The sequence below is a fragment of the Salvelinus alpinus genome, chromosome 34, assembly GCF_045679555.1.
Source record: "Salvelinus alpinus chromosome 34, SLU_Salpinus.1, whole genome shotgun sequence".
Taxonomy (NCBI): Eukaryota; Metazoa; Chordata; class Actinopteri; order Salmoniformes; family Salmonidae; genus Salvelinus; species Salvelinus alpinus.
The window spans coordinates 1941179-1953744 of NC_092119.1; the positions used below are offsets into that span (position 1 = coordinate 1941179).

At 46.7% G+C, this 12566-nt stretch overlaps 1 protein-coding gene across 2 annotated transcripts; it reads right to left on the reverse strand.

Annotated features, from left to right (window-relative positions):
* Nucleotides 1-353: 353 nt before the first annotated feature.
* Nucleotides 354-12503, reverse strand: vti1b (vesicle transport through interaction with t-SNAREs 1B). 2 transcript variants are annotated; one of them, XM_071382516.1, is made up of 7 exons: nt 12214-12503; nt 8040-8098; nt 6854-7042; nt 6253-6426; nt 2237-2298; nt 1953-2078; nt 354-1356 (listed from the first exon to the last, which is right to left on the reverse strand). In XM_071382516.1, the coding sequence occupies exons 1-6, from the start codon at nt 12308-12310 to the stop codon at nt 1985-1987; spliced, it is 675 nt and encodes a 224-aa protein (XP_071238617.1). In that variant the 5' UTR covers nt 12311-12503; the 3' UTR covers nt 354-1356; nt 1953-1984. The 2 variants fall into 2 exon arrangements, with proteins under 2 accessions (XP_071238617.1, XP_071238616.1); XM_071382515.1 differs by having other exon boundaries at nt 354-2078.
* Between the last annotated feature and the right edge of the window lie 63 nt (nt 12504-12566).

Consider the following 12566-nt stretch of genomic DNA (forward strand, 5'->3'; position numbering starts at 1 on the left):
CTCCTCAGTCCCCAACCCCTCCTCCTCGGTCCCCAACCCCTCCTCCTCGGTCCCCAACCCCTCGGTCCCCAACCCCTCCTCCTCAGTCCCCAACCCCTCCTCCTCAGTCCCCAACCCCTCCTCCTCGGTCCCCAACCCCTCCTCCTCGGTCCCCAACCCCTCCTCCTCGGTCCCTAACCCTTAACCCCTCAGTCCCTAACCCCTCAGTCCCTAACCCCTCAGTCCCTAACCCCTCGGTCCCTAACCCCTCGGTCCCTAACCCCTCCTCCTCAGTCCCTAACCCCTCCTTCTTTCAACTTCTCAGCTTTGGCCACAGAGAGACCGTACCAAAGATAAAACACGACAACAAAAAATACATTTAGAAACCACATTTATATCAATTCATTGCTTTTTGTTATTGTTAGTACATGTCAAAAGGTATTTCTATAGAGGGAATTCAGTAAAGGAGAATGCATATTTCAATTTCATGCATTTCAATGAAAGACTAGGAGTAGTTCACAAAGTTAGTATGGATAAATCCTTTAACTGCTCAGCCCTCAAGGTGTTGTCATAACAGCAGCATAAGCAGTAGTGTTCATATTTATTTATTTATTTATTTATTTATATTTTAACCCCTTTTTTTCTCCCCAATTGGTAGTTACAGTCTTGTCTCATCGCTGCAACTCCTGTACGGACTCGGCAGAGGCTAAGGTTGAGAGCCGTGCGTCCTCCGATACACGACCCAACCAAGCCGCACTGCTTCTGGACACAACGCCCACTTAACCCGGAAGCCAGCCGCACCAATGTGTCGGCGACCTGGTCAGCGTGCACTGCGCCCGGGCCCCATCACAGGAGTCGTTAGTGCGCGATGGGACAAGGACATCCCTGCCGGCCAAACCCTCCCCTAAACCCGGACGACGCCGTGCCAATTGTGCGCCGCTCCATGGGTCTCCTGGTCGCGGCCGGCTGCGACTAGAGCCTGGACTCCAACACAGAATCAATGCAGCACCTTAGACCACTGCGCCACTCGGAAGGCCCCTACAGCAGTAGAGTTATGTCGAGACTAAGAGTAAAGGAGCGTGGGTAGGATTGATTTGAGGCCTTAACGCTCAGACCTGAGAGACAAAAACACACACAAAAAAAAATCCATCCTACACAGCAACTCAAGTCAGTAAATAAATGACTGCAGAAATGATAAAGTTCTCCATGATAAAACAGAACCGAACCACGGCAGTTCACTCCTGGATCAGACGACAGTCAGACGTCTGTATCACATCCATGTCCAGTATTAATATAACATTCACGGGTTTGGTTCGGTCCATACATCCTGGATTGAAACACGTTGACTCGTTGAGTCTTAGATACACTCCCCCAGTCCTGAAGAACAGAAACGATCATTCTTTCTCACACTGTTCCTCATCTTCAGTCAAGAAAACCATGTTGTGTCCTCATGCGCACTACCCAGGCCCAGGGATATATTACAAGAGTTTAATGGTTTAGCTCAGGTCAGGAACAGCATAGTGAGGTATATGTGGACAGAGAAGAGATAAGACAGGGGAGAGGAGAGAGAGGAGAGGGGAGAGAGGACAGGGGAGAGAGGACACAGAAGGAGGGGAGAAGAGAGAGGGGAGGACAAGGGGAGAGAGAGAGGAGAGGGGGGAGAGGACAGGGGAGAGGGGAGAGAGGACAGAGAAGAGAGAGGGGAGGACAAGGGGAGAGAGAGAGAGAGAGAGAGAGAGAGGAGAGGGGAGAGAGAGAGAGAGAGAGAGAGAGAGAGAGAGAGAGAGAGAGAGAGAGAGAGAGAGAGAGAGAGAGAGGAGAGAGAAGAGAAGAGAGAGGGGAGGACAAGGGGAGAGAAGAGAAGAGAGAGGGGAGGACAAGGGGAGAGAGAGAGGGGACAGGACATGAGAAAGGACAGAAAAGAGAGCGGAGAGGACAGGGAGAAGAGAGCTTTGCTGAGCGCTGGCTGCGACCTGTATTGCTTGTTGCCGCGTCAGCGGGTCTACTACTTGCGGAAAAACTTGAGGTAGACGACTGCACCCAGTATGACCAGCTCCATCAGAATGATGACGGATAACAACAGCTTGTTGGTCATCAGTCTAAAAGAGGAAGGACAGACACACACAGCAACTCAATGACAAGAGGACAGATTCAACAAAAAGGCCTCTTTTACACTAACATGAAGACATGGGCCATAGTGTAACAGCGCTGTCAGGGGTGACCCGTCTGACCAGACAGCACAGCTGACGGGACTCACCGTCGAGACATGGCTCGTAGGATCTTCCTGGTCCGGCTGAGGTTCTCCCCAGTGTTGACCAGCTAACAGGTGGAACACAACAAGGAAAGACAACAAGAGGGCATCAGAATTCAACAACTTGTCGAGAACTCCCTCTCTGATCTAGGATCTGTCCATATACCCTCATTATGATCTAGGATCTCTCCATATACCCTCATTCTGATCTACGATCTGTCCATATACCCTCATTCTGATCTAGGATCTGTCCATATACCCTCATTATGATCTAGGATCTGTCCATATACCCTCAGTCATTCTGATCTAGGATCTGTCCATATACCCTCAGTCATTCTGATCTAGGATCTGTCCATATACCCTCATTCATTCTGATCTAGGATCTGTCCATATACCCTCAGTCATTCTGATCTAGGATCTGTCCATAACATCTCCTTCAATCTGATCTAGGATCTGTCCATATACCCTCATTCATTCTGATCTAGGATCTGTCCATATACCCTCAGTCATTCTGATCTAGGATCTGTCCATAACATCTCCTTCATTCTGATCTAGGATCTGTCCATATACCCTCATTCATTCTGATCTAGGATCTGTCCATATACCCTCATTCTGATCTAGGATCTGTCCATATACCCTCATTCATTCTGATCTAGGATCTGTCCATATACCCTCTCTCTGATCTAGGATCTGTCCATATAATCTCATTCATTCTGATCTAGGATCTGTCCATATACCCTCAGTCATTCTGATCTAGGATCTGTCCATATACCCTCATTCATTCTGATCTAGAATCTGTCCATATACCCTCATTCATTCTGATCTAGGATCTGTCCATATACCCTCATTATGATCTAGGATCTGTCCATATACCCTCATTCTGATCTAGGATCTGTCCATATACCCTCATTCATTATGATCTAGGATCTGTCCATATACCCTCATTCATTATGATCTAGGATCTGTCCATATACCCTCATTCTGATCTAGGATCTGTCCATATACCCTCATTCATTATGATCTAGGATCTGTCCATATACCCTCATTCATTCTGATCTAGGATCTGTCCATATACCCTCATTCATTCTGATCTAGGATCTGTCCATATACCCTCAGTCATTCTGATCTAGGATCTGTCCATATACCCTCATTCATTCTGATCTAGGATCTGTCCATATACCCTCATTCATTCTGATCTAGGATCTGTCCATATACCCTCAGTCATTCTGATCTAGGATCTGTCCATATACCCTCATTCATTCTGATCTAGGATCTGTCCATATACCCTCATTCATTCTGATCTAGGATCTGTCCATATACCCTCATTCATTCTGATCTAGGATCTGTCCATATACCCTCATTATGATCTAGGATCTGTCCATATACCCTCATTCTGATCTAGGATCTGTCCATATACCCTCATTCATTCTGATCTAGGATCTGTCCATATACCCTCATTCATTCTGATCTAGGATCTGTCCATATACCCTCATTCATTCTGATCTAGGATCTGTCCATATACCCTCATTCATTCTGATCTAGGATCTGTCCATATACCCTCATTCATTCTGATCTAGGTTCTGTCCATATACTCTCATTCATTCTGATCTAGGATCTGTCCATATACCCTCAGTCATTCTGATCTAGGATCTGTCCATATACCCTCAGTCATTCTGATCTAGGATCTGTCCATATACCCTCAGTCATTCTGATCTAGGATCTGTCCATATACCCTCAGTCATTCTGATCTAGGATCTGTCCATATACCCTCAGTCATTCTGATCTAGGATCTGTCCATATACCCCTCATTCTGATCTAGGATCTGTCCATATCATCTCATTCTGATCTAGGATCTGTCAATATACATCTCAATCTGATCTAGAATCGGTCCAGATACCCTCAGATCAGCACTCCAGGATCTATCGGTAGACCCGCATTCATGATGATATAGAACCCTGTCCACATACCCTCAGAGCCTTATGATCTCCAGGAGCTGTCCCACTCAGAGCCTTATGTCTGATCCAGGAGCTGTCCATACACTCAGAGCCATTATGATCTCCAGGAGCTGTCCACATACCCAGAGCCATTATGTCTCCAGGAGCTGTCCATACACCCAGAGCCATTATGATCTCCAGGAGCTGTCCATACACCCAGAGCCATTATGATCTCCAGGAGCTGTCCATATACCCAGAGCCATTATGATCTCCAGGAGCTGTCCACATACCCAGAGCCATTATGATCTCCAGGAGCTGTCCACATACCCAGAGCCTTATGTCTCCAGGAGCTTCCATACACTCAGAGCCATTATGATCTCCAGGAGCTGTCCACATACTCAGAGCCATTATGATCTCCAGGAGCTGTCCATACACCCAGAGCCATTATGATCTCCAGGAGCTGTCCACATACCCAGAGCCATTATGACTCCAGGAGCTGTCCCACCCAGAGCCTCATTATGATCTCCAGGAGCTGTCCCACTCAGAGCCTTATGTCTGATCCAGGAGCTGTCCATACACCCTCAGAGCCTTATGATCTCCAGGAGCTGTCCATACACCCTCAGAGCCTTATGATCTCCAGGAGCTGTCCATACACCCTCATGATGACCTTATGATCTGTCCAGAGCTATCCTCACTCAGAGCCTTGTGATCTGTCCAGATGCTCTCACTCACTCAGAGCCTTGTGATCTGTCCAGATGCTCTCACTCACTCAGAGCCTTGTGATCTGTCCAGAGCTTCCCACAGTCATTCTGAGCCTTATGATCTGTCCAGATGCTCTCACTCAGTCAGAGCCTTATGATCTGTCCAGAGCTTCCCAGTCAGAGCCTTCTGATCTCCAGGAGCTGTCCATACACCCAGAGCCATTGTGATCTCCAGATCTGTCCCATACCCTGAGCCATTCTGATCTCCAGGAGCTGTCCATATACCCTGAGCCATTCTGATCTCCAGGAGCTGTCCCACTCAGAGCCCTTATGTCTCCAGAGCTTCCCACTCAGAGCCTTATGTCTCCAGAGCTTCCCACTCTGAGCCTTATGATCTGTCCAGAGCTTCCCACTCTGAGCCTTGATGTCTCCAGAGCTTCCCACTCAGAGCACTTGTGTCTCCGAGACGCTTCCCACTCAGAGCCTTATGTCTCCAGAGCTTCCCACTCAGAGCCTTGTGTCTCCAGAGCTTCCCACCCAGAGCCTTATGTCTCCAGAGCTTCCCACTCAGAGCCTTATGTCTCCAGAGCTTCCCACCCAGAGCCTTATGTCTCCAGAGCTTCCCACCCAGAGCCTTATGTCTCCAGAGCTTCCCACCCAGAGCCTTATGTCTCCAGAGCTTCCCACCCAGAGCCTTATGTCTCCAGAGCTTCCCACCCAGAGCCTTATGTCTCCAGAGCTTCCCACCCAGAGCCTTATGTCTCCAGAGCTTCCCACCCAGAGCCTTATGTCTCCAGAGCTTCCCACTCAGAGCCTTATGTCTCCAGAGCTTCCCACTCAGAGCCTTATGTCTCCAGAGCTTCCCACTCAGAGCCTTATGTCTCCAGAGCTTCCCACCCAGAGCCTTATGTCTCCAGAGCTTCCCACCCAGAGCCTTATGTCTCCAGAGCTTCCCACCCAGAGCCTTATGTCTCCAGAGCTTCCCACTCAGAGCCTTATGTCTCCAGAGCTTCCCACTCAGAGCCTTATGTCTCCAGAGCTTCCCACTCAGAGCCTTATGTCTCCAGAGCTTCCCACCCAGAGCCTTATGTCTCCAGAGCTTCCCACTCAGAGCCTTGTGTCTCCAGAGCTTCCCACTCAGAGCCTTGTGTCTCCAGAGCTTCCCACTCAGAGCCTTGTGTCTCCAGAGCTTCCCACGCAGAGCCTTATGTCTCCAGAGCTTCCCACTCAGAGCCTTATGTCTCCAGAGCTTCCCACTCAGAGCCTTGTGTCTCCAGAGCTTCCCACTCAGAGCTTTATGTCTCCAGAGCTTCCCACTCAGAGCCTTACGTCTCCAGAGCTTCCCACTCAGAGCCTTATGTCTCCAGAGCTTCCCAATCCCACTCACTCGGTCTCTGGTGCGGTCCAGCTGTTCTCTCTGCTCTCCCAGCTCCTCGATGATGTCCACGCCGATCTGGTCTGTCTCTGCGGCGATGCGCTGACTCCTCTCTATACTCTGACTGGCGTTGTTCAGGTGCTCGTGTCCCTGGAGCAGCAAGACCCTCTGAGACTGAAGCTGGGTCTGAAACGAAAACAGATAATAATAAATCCTCAATTAATAATCAAATCAATCAATACCTGCACAGAAAGTGCAATAAGCTGTCGGGTGAACGTAGATCTGAATATATACTTTACTGTGTCCCTTTTAGGAACGTTGTCTTGTATTTTAATATCTCAACAGCATCACCACATATCAGGGCTGTATGGTCTTTGCCACTACCAGTTGTAACAGACACAACTCGTCCTACTGTAGGGCTAAGGTGAATGGATGGTGTATGTAAACAGCTCCAGGGTGAAGATCCCTCTAGGTACAGATCTAGGATCAGCTTCCCTTCCTCCAATTCAAACCTTAACCATTATTAGGAAAAAAATGCTAAACTGACCCCAGATCAGCAACTCTAGGGGCAACTTCACCCTCCTTGAACCAATGTAAGTCAGTCTAGACTCACGCTGTGTTCGTTCTGAGAGGAGTAGATGCCGTAGGCGCCCTCTACTGGCCGGGTAGAGGAGGACAGATCAGAGCTCTTCACCTCTCTCTGGAGCTTCCCCAGGTCTCTGCGGTACAGACGCAGCTTGGTGGACATGGTGTTGCGGTAGGACGAGGGGACACCGACCAACTCCTGCTCCATCCCTTGCAGCTGGAGATCCACCGGGAGAAACAGGAGTCATTTTCATACCGCTCTGAAAGTGACATTATAGCTGCCCTCTGCTCCGGCCTTTGCAACCTAATGCATGGTTGTGTGGTCGTGTGTGTGTGTGTGTAAATATATATATATATATAAATAAATATATAAATATAAATATATACCAAACATATAAAACGCAACATGCAATAGTTAAAAAGATTTTTTACAGTTCATATAAGGAAAGTAAATTTAATGATCTGACAAGTCTGGATAATCAGCTATAACCAGTGCTGTTGCTGTCAATTTAAATCGATTCATTAGGGCCCTAGTCTATGGATTTCACATGAATAGGCAAGAGCGCAGTCAGGACGATCCCGCAGGTGAAGAAGCCCTAATGTGGAGGTCCTGGGTTGGCCTGGTTACACGTGGTCTGCGGTTGTGAGGCCCGGTTGGACGTACTGACAAATTGGCAAAAGATAAAATGCTCACTAACAGGGATGTAAACTAATTTGTTCACAACATTGGAGAGAAATAAGCTTTTTGTGCGTCTGGAACATTTTCTGTGATCTTTTATTTCAGCTGATAAAACTTGGGACCAACATTTTACATGTTGCGTGTATATTTTTGTTCAGTATATATATATATATATAAACACACACACGAGATGTTGGGTACTGAAGACAAAACACTATCTCATATGGATTAATTCAGTATTCTTCATTAAAACAGTTCACTTGTGAAATGTTAAGCCATGTTATTGTAGTACTAGTTCATTCCTTCAAATCCATGCCAGTAGCATTTCCATCTGATCAAAAGGTTTTATTAGTGAACCACAAGCGATCAGGTTTTACTATGTTTCACTACAGATCACTAGTGCCAGCCGGTGGACATATAGAATAATGTGCTAGAAATTTTTAGCTATAAAATCGATACAGATGAGATTTGCGACAGAGTCATTCGAAAAAGCTAACGTATAGAATAAAATACAAAATGGCACAGTACCACTTACCACTTCCAGTGCTTCTCCATGTCTTTCGTCAAAAGTTCGCACCAACCTCTTCTTCTCCTCTGTAAAACAGGAACACCTCTGTATTAACTTCTTTTTATTTATTTTTTTAAAGGCTGAGCTGCATTGTTAGTGGTTGTTGTCAGTTTACTTTGAAAACATTCTCTATGTTCATTATGATATGCAAGCATACCTAGGCACCAATGTGTCATTAACAACATTAGCTTGAGCAACACTAGTGGAATAGCGGTTCGCCTTCAAAATAAAAGTCCCCCATTGAAACTGACGCAAACAGCGGTTCCCCTTCAAAATAAAAGTCCCCTATTGAGACTGATGCAAACGGATAAAAATAGTGGAATCATGACACAATTGTAGTAGGGCTGGATCGATATTAGTATCGCAATGTTTTTTCCCATGATAAAAATAAAATTAAAACTTTGCTACGCCTTGGAACATAACTGACTGTGGATTAAAACATAATGTTTTGTTTCCAACAACAGGGCTGTTTTCCTTAAAGAATTTAAATCCACTTTGTGTTTTGTTTCCTTCAAAATCAAACTATATTTGTCACATAAAGTGTAGACTTTACCGTGAAATGCTTACTTACAAGCCCTTAACCAACAGTACAGTTCAAGAAGAGTTAAGAAAATATTTACCAAATAAACTAAAGTTAAATTTTTTAAATAAAAAGTAACAGTGTTAGCTGTGTCACTAGAGATTCTGGGTTCGAGTCCAGGCTCTGTCACAGCCAGCCGCGATCGGGAGACCAATGGGGCGCCGCACAATTGGCCCAGCGCCGTCCGGGTCAGGGGTGGGTTTGGCCGGCAGGGATGGCCTTGTCCCATCGCGCACTAGCGACTCCTGTGGCGGGCCGGGAGCAGTGCACGCTGACACGGTTGCCAGGTGACCGGTGTTTCCTCCGACACATTGTTGCGGCTGGCTTCCGGGTTAAGCGGGCGTTGTGTCCAGAAGCAGTGCGGCTTGGTTGGGTTGTGTTTCGGAGGACGCACGGCTCTCGGCCTTCCCCTCTCCCGAGTCCGTACGGGAGTCGCAGCGATGAGACAAGACTAACTACCAATTGGATACCCCGAAATTGGGGAGAAAAGTTTTTTTTTAAATCTGCTAAGGAGCCTTTTGATCCTAGACTTGGCGCTCCGGTACCGCTTGCCGTGCGGTAGCAGAGAAAAACAGTCTACGGCTTGGGTAACTGGAGTCTCTGACAACTTTATGAGCTATCTGACACCGCTTATTATATAGGTCCTGGGTGGCAGGAAGCTTGGCCCCAGTGATGTACTGGGCCGTACACACTACCCTCTGTAGTGCCTTGCGATCAGATGCCAAGCAGTTGCCATAAAAGGCGGTGATGCAACCGGTCAGGATGCTCTCGATGATGCAGCTGTAGAACTTTTTGAGGATCTGGGGACTCATGCCAAATCTTTTCAGTCTCCTGAGGGGGACTGTCTTCACGACTTTCTTGGTGTGTTTGGACCATGATAGTTTGTTGGTGATGTGGACACCAAGGAACTTGAAACTCTCGACCCGCTCCACTGCAGCCCTGTTCGGCCCGACTTTTCCTGTAGTCCACGATCATCTCCTTTGTCTTGCTCACATTGAGGGAGAGGTTGTTGTCCTGGCACCACACGGCCAGGTCTCTGACCTCCTCCCTATAGGCTGTCTCATCGTTGTCGGTGATCAGGCCTACCACTGTTGTGTCGTCAGCAAACTTAATGATGTGTTTGAGTCGTGTTTGGCCATGCAGTCGTGGGTGAACAGGGAGTGCTTAGTCCCTTCCTGTACTCCCTGTTCACCCATGACTTCGTGGCCAAGCACAACTCAAACACCATCATTAAGTTTGCTGATGACACAACAGTGGTAGGCCTGGTCACCAATGAAAGCCTATAGGGAGGTCAGAGACCTGCCATCTCTCCCTCAACGTCAGCAAGACAAAGGAGCGGATTGTGGACAACAGGAAAAAGGAGGGCTGAGCACGCCCCCATTGAGATCGACAGAGCCGTAGTGGAGACGGACCACATCAATAAGGACCTATCGTGGTCCAAACACACCAACACAGTCGTGAAGAGAGCACGACAACGCCTCGTCCCCCTCAGGAGGCCGAAAAGACTTGTCATGGGTCCTCCGATCCTCAGAAGGTTCTACAGTTGAGAGCATCTTGATTGGCTGCATCATTTATTGGTTTGACAACTGCTCGGCATCCAACCGCAAGGCGCTACAGAGCTAATGTGTACGGCCCAGTACATCACTGGGGCTGAGCTCCCTGCCATCCAGGACCTCTATACCAGGCGGTGTCAGAGAAAGGCCCTAAAAATTGTCAAAGACCCCAGCCACCAGTCATAGACTGTTCTCTCTACTACCGCATGGCAAGCGGTACCAGAGTGCCAAGTCTAGGACAAAAAGGCTTGTCAACAGTTTTTACCCACAAGCCATAACACTCTTGAAAAGGTAATGAAATGACTACCCGGACTATTTGCACTCTTTTACGCTGCTGCTACTCTCCGTTTATCATATATGCATAGTCACTTTAACTATACATCCATGTACATACTACCTCAATCAGCTTCCGCACATTGGCTAACATGGGCTAACTGAATTGTGTCCCACCACCCGCCAACCCCTCTTTTACGCTACTGCTACTCTCTGTTCATCCTATCAGTATAGTCACTCACTGTATAATCACTAACCATATCTACATACTACCTCAATCAGCCTGACTAAGCGGTGTCTGTATATAGCCTCTCTACTGTATATAGCCTCTCTACTGTATATAGCCTCTCTACTGTATATAGCCTCTCTACTGTATATAGCATCTCTACTGTATATAGCATCTCTACTGTAATTTTTCACTGTCTTTTTACTGTTCTTTTTATTTCTTTACCTACCTATTGTTCACCTAATACCTTTTCTGCACTATTGGTTAGAACCTGTAGGTAAACATTTCACTGTAAGGTCTACCTACACCTGTTGTATTCTGCGCACGTGACAAATAAACTTTGATTTGATATGTGCCAAAGGATTTGGACACTCCGAGTATGGAACCCGGTAGTGAGCGCTGCAAACGAGAACAGACGATTTTTACACGCTTCGCGCTTCAGCACTCAGCGGTCCCGTTCTGTGAGTTTGTGTGGCCTACCACTTCGCAGCTGAGCCGTTGTTGCTCCTAGACATTTCCACTTCACAATAAAAGCCCTTAAAGTTGACCGAGGCAGCTCAAGCAGGGCAAAAAATTGGACGAAACTGACTTGTTGGAAAGGTGTCATCCTATGACGGTGCCAAGTTGAAAGTCACTAAGCTATTCAGTAAGGCCATTCTACGGCATGGCTGATCGCATGGCTGTGTGCTCGATTTTATCCACCTGTCAGCAACGGGTGTAGCTGGAATATCCCGAATCCACTAATTTGACGGGTGTCCACATCCTGTGTCATATATAGTGTATGTATTCCCCCAATGCAAAGTCTATACATCCTACGTGCGATTTAAACAGATTTTGTGTTTGTCGAATTAACAAACTGTCTTTTGTTGAATTTCTCTAAACAACATTCCAACCTTGTTTATCATTATCTAGTCCAAGTGTGGCAAGACTCCACTATTACTATCCGTTTGCATCAGTTTCAAATGAGGAGGACTTTATTTTGAAGACGAACCGCCGATTCCACTATTGTTGCTCACGCCAATGTTGTCGACGACACTCATCTGCTCGGCCTAGCAACCTCCTCTTATAATTAAGCGATAAGGCCCGAGGGGGTGTGGTATATGGAAAATATACCACGGCTAAGGGTTGTTCTTAAACACGACACAGCCCATAGCCGTGGTATATTGGCCATATATCACAAACCGCCAGAGGTGCCTTATTGCTATTATAAACTGTTAACCAACGTAATTAGAGTACAAATAAACGTTTTGTCATACCCGTGGAATACGGTCTGATATACCACGGCTGTCAGCTAATCAACATTCAGGGCTCGAACCACCCAGTTTATAATTTATATTTGATAGCAACCATATTTTAGACATTCAGCAGCAGTGGTCGGCTAAGCAGAAGTAAAACTAAAGCAAGACAACGGGGGGGGTCAGCTAATGGTAGTGGATTTGAGAGATATTTAGAATGCAAAATACATATTTACAGATACAGATACAGATGTAAATTCAACTGTTTTTTTACCTCCTTGACATTTCAGTAATCTGTCGGGCATCAACTTCAGTTCGTCATACAAGGATTTGAAGATCTCCTGCAGCTTTTCAAACTCTTCCGATGACATTTTGCTTTTATTTTAGCAGCAGGGTTTGTGTTTTCAATTGTCCGTTTCTTCCTTGACAACACAAACGCCCAAATATTAGAAAATTAAACCGTTTAATTGCCGCTTATACGCTTTGTTGATAAACCGTAAACCCCCTAACAAGATCCTCGGGACTCTTTCCGCATTCTGGTGATCTTGTGTCACGTGTCTAGCGTTACTGCCTGCCTGAAGTCAATATCCTGCCCAATTATCACAAATGAAATGTCAAGTACATGCT